General features: G+C 40.3%; 1 protein-coding gene across 1 annotated transcript in view; it reads right to left on the bottom strand.

Moving 5' to 3' along the window:
* Positions 1-11,700, bottom strand: part of RGSL1 (regulator of G protein signaling like 1) — a 123,682-nt gene extending 111,982 nt beyond the window's left edge. The window contains exons 1-3 of the mRNA XM_047077298.1: positions 11,688-11,700; positions 7,835-7,917; positions 4,657-4,731 (exon numbers count right to left, since the gene is read on the bottom strand). Of these exons, the coding sequence (XP_046933254.1) occupies positions 4,657-4,731; positions 7,835-7,917; positions 11,688-11,700 (171 nt within the window). The remainder of the gene's footprint in view (positions 1-4,656; positions 4,732-7,834; positions 7,918-11,687) is intronic.
* Positions 11,701-12,525: the final 825 nt, after the last annotated feature.

The following is a 12,525-nucleotide window of genomic DNA, read 5'->3' as shown; positions in this document are numbered from 1 at the left end:
TCTTTGCCCATTTTTAATTGGATTTTTTTTTTTTTGGTGTTGAGTTGTATAGTTCTTTATATCTTTTTATATTAACCTTTTATTATAGATATCATTTGCAAATATCTTTTCCCTTTCACTGGGTTGCCTTTATGTTTTCCCAATGGTTCCCTTTGCTGTGCAAAAGGTTTTTACTTTGGGGGCACCTGGGTAGCTCAGTTGGGTGAGCGTCCAAATTTGGCTCAGGTCAGAATCTCATGGTTCGTGGGTTTGTGCCCCGCATGGGGTTCTGGGCTGATGGCTCAGAGCCTGGAGCCTGCTTTGGATTCAGTGTCTCCCTCTCTCTCTCTACCCCTCCCCTGTTCATGCTCTGTCTCTCTCAAAAATAAATAGACATTATAAAAATTTTTTTAAAAAGGTTTTTACTTTGGGGTAGTTCCAATAGTTAATTGTTCCTTTTGCTTCCCTTGCCTGAGGAGACATATACATAAATATATTGCTAAGGTTGATGTGAAAGAGAATACTGATTATGCTTGCTTTCAGGATTTTTATGGTTTCAGGTCTTACATTTAGGTTTTTAATCCATTTTGAGTTGACTTTTGTGTATGGTATAAGAAAGCGGTTTCATTCTTTTGCATGTAGCTGTTCTATTTTCTCAACATTATTTATTGAAGAGACTATCTTTTCCCCCACTGTATATTCTTCCCTGCTTTGTTATGGATTAATTTACCACATAAGTGTGGGTTTATTTCTGGGCTCTATCTCCTATGGATAGACCTATAGATCTATCCTATGTGTCTATTTTTGTGTCAGTATCATACTTTTTTTGATTATTATAGCTTTATATTTTAAAATCTAGAATTGTGATATCTTCAGTTTTGTTCTTTTTTCTCAAGATTGCTTTGGCTTTCTGGAGTCTCTTTTTGTTCCATACACATTTTAGGATTATTTCTATAGTTCTGTGAAAAATACTATTGGTATTTTGCAACACAGATTGCATTGAATCTGTAGATTGCTTAGGGTAGTATGGACCTTTCATCAATATTAATTTTTCCAATCCATGAACATGACATGTCTTTCCATTTGTGTCATCTTCAATTTCTTTCATCAGTGTTTTATAGTTTTCAGAGTATAGGTCTTTGACCTCCTTCCTAGGTATCTTATCTTTTTTGGTGCAATTGTAAATGCAATTGTTTTCTTAATTTCTCTTTCTGCTATTTCATTATTAGTGTACAGAAGCACAACAGATTTCTGTTTATTAATTTTGTATCCTGAAACTTTACAGAATCTATTTATTACTTCTAACATTTTTTAAAACAAAATTTATTGTCAAATTGGCTAACATACAGTGTGTTAAGAGTGCTCTTGGTTTTTAGGGTAGATTCCGTGGTTCATTGCTTACCTACAACACCCAGCGCTCATCTTAACAAGTGCCTTCCTCAATGCCCATCGCCCATTTTCGCCTCTCCCCCACGCCCCCATCCACCCTCAGATTGTTCTTTGTATTTAAGAGTCTCTTATGGTTTGCCTCCCTCTCTACCTGCTTATAACGATTTCCCCCCTTCCTTTCCCCCATGGTCTTCTGTTAAGTTTCTCAAGTTCCACATATGAGTGAAAACATATGATATCTGTCTTTCTCTAGCTGACTTATTTCATTTTTTTGAGGGAATCTTTAGGGCTTCATATGTATTATGTCACGTGCAAATGGTGCCGGTTTTACTTCTTCATCAATTTAAATACCTTTTATTTGTTTTTTTTTATTATTAAATTTTTTTTTTCAACATTTATTTATTTTTGGGACAGAGAGAGACAGAGCATGAACGGGGGAGGGGCAGAGAGAGAGGGAGACACAGAATCGGAAACAGGCTCCAGGCTCCGAGCCATCAGCCCAGAGCCTGACGCGGGGCTCGAACTCACGGACCGCGAGATCGTGACCTGGCTGAAGTCGGACGCTTAACCGACTGCGCCACCCAGGCGCCCCCTTTTATTTGTTTTTTTATCTGATTGCTGTGGTTGGAACTTCCAGTACTGTTATATAAAAGTGGTGAGACATGAAAAGATGCTCAACGTCGCTCCTTATCAGGGAAATACAAATCAAAACCACACTCAGATATCACCTCACGCCAGTCAGAGTGGCCAAAATGAACAAATATGGAGACTATAGATGCTGGAGAGGATGTGGAGAAACGGGAACCCTCTTGCACTGTTGGTGGGAATGCAAACTGGTGCAGCCACTCTGGAAAGCAGTGTGGAGGTTCCTCAGAAAATTAAAAATAGACCTACCCTATGACCCAGCAGTAGCACTGCTAGGAATTTACCCAAGGGATACAGGAGTACTGATGCATAGGGGCACTTGTACCCCAATGTTTATAGCAGCACTCTCAACAATAGCCAAATTATGGAAAGAGCCTAAATGTCCATCAACTGATGAGTGGATAAAGAAATTGTGGTTTATATACACAATGGAGTACTACGTGGCAATGAGAAAGAATGAAATCTGGCCCTTTGTAGCAACGTGGATGGAACTGGAGAGTGTGATGCTAAGTGAAATAAGCCATACAGAGAAAGACAGATACCATATGTTTTCACTCTTATGTGGATCCTGAGAAACTTAACAGAAACCCATGGAGGAGGGGAAGAAAAAAAAAAAAAAAAGAGGTTAGAGTGGGAGAGAGCCAAAGCATAAGAGACTGTTAAAAACTGAGGACAAACTGAGGGTTGATGGGGGGTGGGAGGGAGGGGAGGGTGGGTGATGGGTATTGAGGAGGGCACCTTTTGGGATGTGCACTGGGTGTTGCATGGAAACCAATTTGACAATAAATTTCATATATTGAAAAAAAAAAAGAAAAGTGGTGAGAGTGGACACTCTTGTCTTGTTCCTGATCTTAGAGGAAAAGCTCCCAAGATTTCACTATTGGGTATGATGTTAGCTGTGGTTTTGTCATATATGGCCTTTGTTATGGTGAGGTATGTTCCTTTTTTTATTATTAAAATTTTTTTAACGTTTTATTTATTTTTGAGACAGAGAGAGACAGAGCATGAACGGGGGAGGGTCAGAGAGAGGGAGACACAGAATCTGAAACAGGCTCCAGGCTCTGAGCTGTCAGCACAGAGCCCGACGCGGGGCTCAAACTCACAGACCGCAAGATCATGACCTGAGCCGAAGTCAGCTGCTTAACCAACTGAGCCACTCAGACGTCCCTGAGGTATGTTCCTTTAAACCAACTCTATTGAGGGTTTTTATCATGAATGATATTGAATTTCGTCAAATGCTTTTTCTGCATCTATTAAGATTATCATATGATTTTATCCTTCATTTTGTTAATGTGGTGTATCATGTTGATCAATTTGCAAACACTGAATCATCCTTGTATCCATAAAATAAATCCCATTTGTCACAGTAAATGATCCTTTTAATGCATTGCTGATTTCAGTTTGCTAATATTTTGTTGAGAATTTTTGTACCTATGTTCCTCAGAGATATTGACCTGTAATTCCCCCTTTTTGTAGTGTTTTTGTCTAGTTTTGGTATCAAGGTAATGCTGGCCTTGTAGAAACAAAGGTATTTGGAAACTTTCCTTCCTCTTCTATTTTTTAGAATAATTTCAGGAGAATGGGTATTAACTCTTCTTTAAATGCTTAGTAGAATTCGCCTGTGAACCCATTTGGTTCTGGACTTTTGTTTGTTGAAAGTTTTTTGATTGCCAATTCAATTTCTTTACTAGTAATTGTTCTATTCAGATTTTCTATTTATTCCTGATTCAGTTTTGGAAATTATATGCTTCTACAAATTTATCCATCTCTTTTAGTTTGTCCAATTTTTTGGCATATAATTTTTCATAGTAACCTCTTATAACTTCTGTAGTGTTGGTGGTTATTTCTTCTTTTTCAAGAAAATAAGGATTTTACGTTTCAGGGTTTTTCTAGGGAAATCAAATATAAAACTCAGAGTGGAGTGTCTTTCTCAGCTCTTCAGGTCTCAGAGAAAAATAAAATCTGTTGTGAGTGTAGCTTAGAGTGATCTTTCTGATCCCACATGCCACTGGTAGAGCATGCATAAGTCTAAGGTCTACACAGTAGGAAAGGAGAACAAGAAGGAGGAAAAGGAGAAGAGAAAGACAATGGACAAGGAAGACAGTTATAAAGAGAAAAAAAAGATCGGGAGAAAGACATGTTTCTGAAGGAGAATGGTAGGATAGTCATTAGGAATTGCATAGTGGTACCTTATCTTTATCTATAACTTATATGCAAATAACTTATAGTGCAAATAAGCGGACCATGCACTGCCACTTCCTACCCCACACCTGTGGCAGGCATTGCCAATCAATTCTCAGACTCTTTCTTGCTTATGTATGGCCCCAGAATTCTAAATGGTGTTCCAAGCATTTCCTACCCAATAATCACAGTGGACATGAAAAATGGTATCATTTGCTGGCCATAGACTAGAAGATAGAGGAGAGAATTCACCAACAATTGTCTGTCCAAGTGGTAAAAACACAAAAAGGAGAAATGTCTATGCTGGCTTGATGCTGTTTGTCCTACTCACCTGCTTTATAGTTTCTTCCAGAGTCACCCTCTGGGCCTCCTTTCCCTTTTACCTCTCCATCTCTCATGCCACACTTCAAATTTAGCTCCCTCTCCCCCTAACCCAAACCCTCTGCCATTCAAGAATCTTACCATGTCATAAGGTATTTCTGGCCACAAGCTCCACTGTGAATTTTCAACAGCATAAAATGGTGTCTGACCAAAGACCTGCAAAAGAAAGCTAGGAAATGCCAGAGGGGTAGAACTTCTCTTCATAAATATGTCCCAGTCCAACTGCAGCTCAGGGGAAGGGGGTTCCATTGATTTCCTATTCTAAGAGACATTAATTCATAAATTCATTCCACTAAATCAACCTGCCTTGCAGAAAAACACCCAAAATAGACTAAAGTGCAGATTCATTGATCTTTGGGGTCAACTCTGACCCACCCTGGAAGTTATCTTGCCTGTGTACAAAGGCCAAAGCATTATATTAAAAGTATTTACTTTTGTATTACATTATTCACTTCTGCATGGGTTTAGAGAGTTAGATCAAAGGTTGGAAACATTTTTTATAAAGAGAAACAGCTTTGGATTTGCCTAAGCTCTTGAACTGGAGAAAGTAGAGGGGCCTAAGGATATGAGGGTTAGAGGTACAAATTTCTTAGTGGTGGTATTAAGAATGTCCAAAATTTATAAATAATTCTAGGTTACTTTCTTGGAGAAGGGACTGTGACCTTGGCAACCAGCTTTGAGACTGATGGGCAACGGCTTCTATGTTTGTAGGTATTTAAGCTTAGCAGTCTCAACATAGGTACCAACATGTCTCAAAGTATCCGCACATCATTTGTGAAAAACTAGAGGGGCTGAAGTCTCAACTCCTGGCTAAGCTCTTAGAACATGATGTCAGCTTCCATCTCTCCAAGACTGTCAGCCCCAAATTTTGTCAGTCTGAGGCTCTCTCCTTCTGTCCCCTTTGTCCTTGGATATGAGATATATAAAGAAGGCAGTGGTACTGATTGTACTTTACAAATATCAGCCTGTGAAGGAGGCTCAGTCCTTAGTGACTCCTCACTGGTCTGCACTCAGGGTTTGACATGACATGCCCTGTCTGGCATGCGAAGTTGCCTTTATGAGATGTATGGGGGGACTAAGGAGTCATGAGATTCTGTAGGAGTAGTGCATGGAAGCAGTTTCACCATGTGATCTTTGCACCACAGAGGGCATGAGGCCAATGTGGAAAACATACCAGTTTTAGAGAGCTCCAAGACTTCCCCAGATTTTCCATGTGTTCTTGGGCAAGTCATTGAACTTCTGGTGTCTATCTCACAGGATGTTTATAGAAATTAATGGTCAAAATTTGTAAATTGACAGCAGTATTCAACATAAACTAATACTGTCTCTCTAAATAAACCACAGCTACCTAAATGGCCAAGACTTTCTTACATTCTTGGTTGGGATTCTAGTTCCCACACCATTCTCGCCATTTCTAGAACATTATTATAGACTGCTTAAGTTGTGTTGATAAATTGACTAACTACAGTGCCCCAAGATTACTTCTGCAAACTTTCATTAAGACAGTGGCACCACCTTCCACCAGGCATCCGACTCCTCCCTTCTTGTTACCACCTCTCCCTGACATTCAAACAGTGACAGAGTCCTATATTTTTCTTTATTAAAAATCTCTCTAATTTGTTCCATTCTCTTTATCTTCTTGCCCTTAAACCCCCACCACTGAAACAGTCTCCTAACTGCTCTCCTCGCCTCCATTATGGTCCCCTAATGGCCAAACCTGTGGTCAGACTTCTACAGAAATAATTTGCACAGATGAAAGTCTGATAATGTTACTCCTTTACTTGAAGCCCTTCAATGGCTCTCCATGACCTTCAGGATGATATCTAAACTCCTAAGCATGGCCCGCCTGCTCTGAGAGGCCTGGCTTAGCCTATCCTGCAGTTTTATCTCTTGCTGTGTCTGCCTCTCACAACTTTTTCTTCAGCCTTAGTTGCTTAGTGTTTCTCCCCAAGTACCGTGGGATTATTTTCCTTGGTGCCTTTACTTACTCTGTTCTGTCTATAAGTCCTTTGCATCTTAATAGTTGACCCTCCTACCTCCTACCTCTTTATCCACATCTCCTCTTTTCCTCATACCTCTTTTCCTCCTACCTCTTTATCCACATTTCCCTCCCCATTTTCTTCCCCAGCCAATTGTCAGCTACATTGTCTTCTTTAAAGACTTGGCTTGTGTCACGTATTCATTGAAGTCTTTCCTGACCTACCAGGTAGAAGTGGTCTCTCCTTCTGATGCACTTGTACTCCAGTGCCTTCTAGACATTTCTATCATGTCACCCACAACCCTTTTTGCACTCACTTTAAATATTGCTCTCGCACATTAGGAATTTCTTGAGAACAGTGATAGCATCGTTAATATTTGCATCCCCAGTACTAAGCCCACTGACTGGCACAAAGTAACTAACTACCCAATAACTTTTGTAGGGTAGTACACAGTGGCTTTTTCCCAGTTGTATGAATTTCACACTTTAATAGGTGGTATTCTATGGAAACGGATACACTGAGCCACAATTTATAAGGCACGAACCTTAAAATATAACCAAAAACTTAAATGAAAAAAGATGTGGGATTAGTCTAGGTTTGGCTGTAAGAGTATTTTGACATTCGAGATTTATTTTAGTTGCAAAGGTTGAGAAAATATATGTTTGGTTTCAGTCAACAGCTCAACAATTGCTCTGGCCAAACACCTGATGAGGGGAGCAGAGCAGAATAAATAATCCATGGTCCTTGTCCTGCAGGAATCCACAATCTCACAGTTCAGTAGGAGACACACACACGTACAACACAAGAGGGTTGCAAAGTGCCAAGGGGCACAGAGGCAGGGAGAAATAAGTTCTAATTAGGAGAAGATAGGAATTTCTTAAGAACAGGATTTAAACAGAGATTTGAAAAATGGTTAAGACTTTCGTAGGTGGAACTATAAAAGCTACCAACACAGCCAAGAAGGGGTGCAGAGGTGAGAAAATGCCAGGTGTACTCTATGAGGATACAGTTGCTATCAATGCAGCACTGGGTACCAGAGGATGTTATGGGAAATAAATGTAGACAGGCAAAGGCAATTAAGGAAGCTGAGGAGTTGGGATTTATCAACAATGGGAAGCTCTTAGATATTTTAAAGGAGATTCTGTTTATATTTATTTGCTCAAGTTAAAATAGGTTTTGAGTTAGTAAGAAGTTTATTCTTTTAAAAATGCACTCAGCTCAGTGAGATTCACTATTCAGCTGTTGCTGAAACATTTGAATTTAATTCTGGGAATACTCACCGGGAGAGAAAGAAATGTGTTGAAAAAATCGGCAAAGATTTCATCCTCTAGCAGAATTATAAGGTTTGTAGAACTGATTATCTCTATATGGGGAGAAAAAAAAACCACACCTCATGAACCAGGGTTGCATTCAGGATGAGACAACAAAGCAAGAGAATGGATCATGTCACATGGTCAAATCTCAGAATTTGATGACCTTTAGGGTCATCTAACTTGATTTTCCCCTCTCTCCAGGACTCTTCTCTGCAATATCACTCTGTTTAAATACTCCCAGCTGTGGGGAGCTCACAGCTTCATAGAGCTGCCCATTCCATTTATGAAGAGATGAAATGCTTAGGAAGATTTTCCTACTGTAAACCACCTTCTTTTATCTTCTTTCCATTTGCAGAAATTCTGCCCCCTGAAGCTCAACAGAATTCATCTAAATCCTCTTAAAGGGGACAGTGCTTCCATATTCATAAAAACATCACAACCTTCTGTTCACCTCTGACCCATCTGGCTAGTCTGTCACTAAGCAATTCTTCAGCCGTTCATCACATGGCCTCCTTTCTATCTGGGTCCTCGCTCTGTGGCTAGAGTGGCACCTACAACCCAAGTACTCTGCATGCTTCCCAGGGAAGAACATGAGACAACTTTGCCCATACTGTATGTTCTATTAGTGTGGCCAAACATGAGATTAGCTTTGGGTGCTCTCACATTACACTATTAACTCCATCATCCTTTATTTATGCAGTCATTTTTTGGAAACCAAGGGTAGGAATTTACATTTATTCCAGTTGAATTTCAACTTGTTGATTTGGGCCCAATAAAAGCTTTTTTGAATACTTATTTGGTCATGCAAAGTATTTATTACTCCTCTAGGGCTTGATCATTGTGCTGCCTAAGTTAATCTGAGGAGATGAATGTTGACTATCACAAAGCCAAGCAGAGCGACCATAGGTGGACTAGGTGACCCCTCTAAGTTTGCTCTAACTCATTCTCTATGCTCTTTAACTCCCAATATTCAACTAGTGAATAATCCAGTTGTTTTATCAATGCTCAGCATTTCCCCATTGTGTACCCAAAATTTATAATAAAAGACTTATAAAATGAACAACATAGATATTATATTAATCCTATCTCTTGGTCTATTAGATGTCTGGTGAGAATTGTCAGTGCCGTTCACAATTGCTGGAGTGCAGTTATGATAATATAAGAAAACTAAACAATCCCCTCCATCACTTTTCCTGACAACACTTGGGGTTATTGTCTTTGTGTAATAGAAATAGAAATAGGAACCCAGACAATCAAACACTATTGTAACAGAATTGATGTCAGTTCTTGCCTTTTGCTAGAGAGACCTCTGCTTTTCTTTTTAGAATCATTTCCTGATCCACTTCATCTATTCCACATAGATAATCCAAAATTTATGTTTTCAGACCAGACTTCTTTCCTTGGCTCTAGTTCTAAATATCCAATGAGCTATGGGACATTGCTCCATGGACATCCAGCAGAACTTCAATCTCAACGTTTTCAAAACTGATCTGATCATTTTGGTTTTTCCTTTATTCCTAATCTCTGTTAACGGAACCACCACTCATCCAAATGTCTAAATCAGAAAGCCGAAAATCATCTTTTTTTTTTCTTTGAGAGAGAGAGACAGAGCATGCGCAGGGGAGGGGCAGAGAAAGAGGGAAACATAGAATCTGAAGCAGGCTCCAGGCTCTGAACTGTCAGCACAGAGCCTGATGTAGGGCTTGAACTTACAGACTGCGAGATCATGACCTGAACCGAAGTCAGACCCAGGCACCCCAGAAGCCTGAAAATTATCTTTTTCTGAAAATTTTATTTATTTATTTATTTTAAGTGGGGGAAGAGAGTGTGAGCAGGGAAGGGGTAGGGAGAGAGAGAGAATCCCAAGCAGGCTTTGCATGGTCAGCGTGGAGCTGGGTGTGGGGCCTGAACTCACAAACTGTGAGATCATGACCTGAGTCAACATCAAGAGTTACACACTTAACTAACTGAGCCACCCAGGCGCCTCCTGAAAATCATCTTTGATTCCTCCTTTGCTCTGTTTCTCTCCCTCTCAAACACTCCCATAGGCAATGGAGGACCATGCTATGTGGTCTCTCTTCCTACAGATTTCTAAAATCCATCCTTTCCTCTCCAACTCTACAGACACTGTCTTATTTCAGGCTCCCATCATCTCTCACCTTGACTTTATGGCATCAGTTTCTTATGTGATCTCCCTAAGTTTCTTTTCCAAGCACTTTCCACACACCGGCACCATAATCTTCCAATGTTGTTATTGTTAAAGCCCTTCAAATACTCCTCAGTATCCTAGAGAATATAAGGCTTCACCATATCTGGATTTGGTGTTCTCTGCCAGCATCATCTCCCACTACACCATACCATGCTGCCTTCTATTTGCCAACCAAAATATTGTGCTTTCCTGCACATGCTATGTCCTCTCACTTCCAACCTTCATGTCTTTGTTACCATATTCACAGCACCTGAAATGTCCTCTCAACCTGTGTGCTTTGCAAATTGCTAGTCATCCGTCAAGAACTGGTTAACATATAACCTTGGTGAACCAAGCAAATGGTAAAATCAATCACTACCTCCCCTGCACCATTACTTACATCTCCCATTATTATAATTAACCAGTTGCTGTTTTCATTTATTGAAACAGCATTTATTTCATTTATGTATCTGTCTTTCTCAGTAGACTAAGCCCTATGAGAGGAGGAACTTTGTCTTTTCATCTTTCTTCCCCTAGCCAGTAAAAGTGCTTGGATAATGTCTAAGTTCTATAAAAGTTAAATGAATTGTTCTTCCAAGAAATCTTTAATCTTTTGAGTTTTTGTTCAATTGTTTGTTCATCACTGATAAAGACTGACATGGATTTCTTTCTTTTTTTTTTAATTAGGATCCCAATTCATAGTTTTTTTTTTTAATATGAAATTTATTGTCAAATTGGTTTCCATACAACACCCAGTGCTCATCCTAACAGGTGCCCTCCTCAATGGCATGGATTTCTTAAATTTTTTTTTCAACGTTTATTTATTTTTGGAACAGAGAGAGACAGAGCATGAACGGGGGAGGGGCAGAGAGAGAGGGAGACACAGAATCGGAAACAGGCTCCAGGCTCTGAGCCGTCAGCCCAGAGCCTGACGCGGGGCTCGAACTCACGGACCGCGACATCGTGACCTGGCTGAAGTCGGACGCTTAACCGACTGCGCCACCCAGGCGCCCCGGCATGGATTTCTTAATAAGATTATTGAGACAATCTGAATGCAGGAAAGTGGAGTTTGGCAGAAATTTCCCAAATGATTGTGTCCCATAGCTACAGTCACTGTTGGTGACAAGGGGCTTGACTATGACAGGGTTTGCCATTAACAAGACTGTCTTAATGGGGTATAGAAACAAGTCTTTCCATATATTCCCCTTCTTACTTGTTTTGCTTTGTAACTTCCTAATAATTTGGGAAGGCCTTCAACATTCACTCCATACAATAATAATACTATCTTGGGAACAAAAGGAATAATTGGATAACCCCAAACTTCATGCTAGCCTTCTCCCTGGAGGAGACATGACACATGATGGCCCAATCTGCATTTTTCTTCCTCCTTCTTAGTTGTCTCACTTGTCTTATGAAGGGGGCTCTGTCCTATCCTCAAAGATCAGTTGGCATACAGTGGGGATGGGAGTTGGGGAGGAGAAGAAGCGAAAAGGAAAACAAAGGGCATGAATAACATAAGAGCCATAGGTAGTATCCCTGAATGACTCAGATCTGTTGAGACTGGAAAGGTGAGAGGTTTGCCTTATGTAGGGGGGGCTAAAAGTCTCAGAGACATCCCTTTTAGAGACTTACCAGCATTGCTCATGTTGCCATGCTTTCCCTGCCACTGTGATTAGTAAGGATACAGAACTAGTCCCCAGTCAACAGAACTCCACCCCATATGAACACACAGTGACACCCCCTCTAAGGGGTTCCAGATTCTATCAGGAAGTGCTCTTTTATCTCTGGGCACTCAATCTGAAGATAACACTTTGTTACCTGATCTTCTGGATCTCCTAAATATACCAGACTTTTCCTGTACTTAGGTTTTTAGTCCATACAATTTCGTTACCAGTTGTCCAGTTACTGATCCTGAGTTTTAGCTGTCTCCTTAACTTGCCCTTATGCTTCAGGGAAGCAAGAATCTTTCTTTCTTTTTCTTTCTTTCTTTTCTTTCTTTTCTTTCTTTCTTTCTTTCTTTCTTTCTTTCTTTTTAATGTTTATTTATTTTGTGAGAAAGAGAGAGAGAGTGGGGGGGGGGGCAGAGAGAGAGGGAGAGAGAGAGAATCCCAAGCAGGCTCCACACTGTCAGCACAAAGCCCAACAAGGCACTTGATCTCACAAACTATGAGATCATGAACTCAGCTGAAATCAAGAGTTGGATGTTTAACCGACAGAGCCACCCAGGCACCCCCTGTTAATTTCTTTCTTTCTTTTTAAAAAATTTTTAATGTTTATTAATTTTTGAGAGAGACAGACAGAGTAAGAGCAGGGGAGGGGCAGAGAGAGGGAGACACAGAATCTGAAACAGGCTCCAGGCTCTGAGCTGTCAGCACAGAGTCTGACGCGGAGCTCACACTCATGAACCATGAGATCATGACCTGAGCCTAAGTCAGATCATGACCTGAGCTTAACTGACTGAGCCACCCGG

Source organism: Lynx rufus, unplaced genomic scaffold, assembly GCF_022079265.1.
Source record: "Lynx rufus isolate CCGP_SWC_20201006 ecotype Redwood Valley unplaced genomic scaffold, mLynRuf1.p SCAF_15, whole genome shotgun sequence".
Taxonomy (NCBI): Eukaryota; Metazoa; Chordata; class Mammalia; order Carnivora; family Felidae; genus Lynx; species Lynx rufus.
Note: the sequence above shows the minus strand (reverse complement) of the source record. Positions and strands in the feature narration are given on the sequence as shown.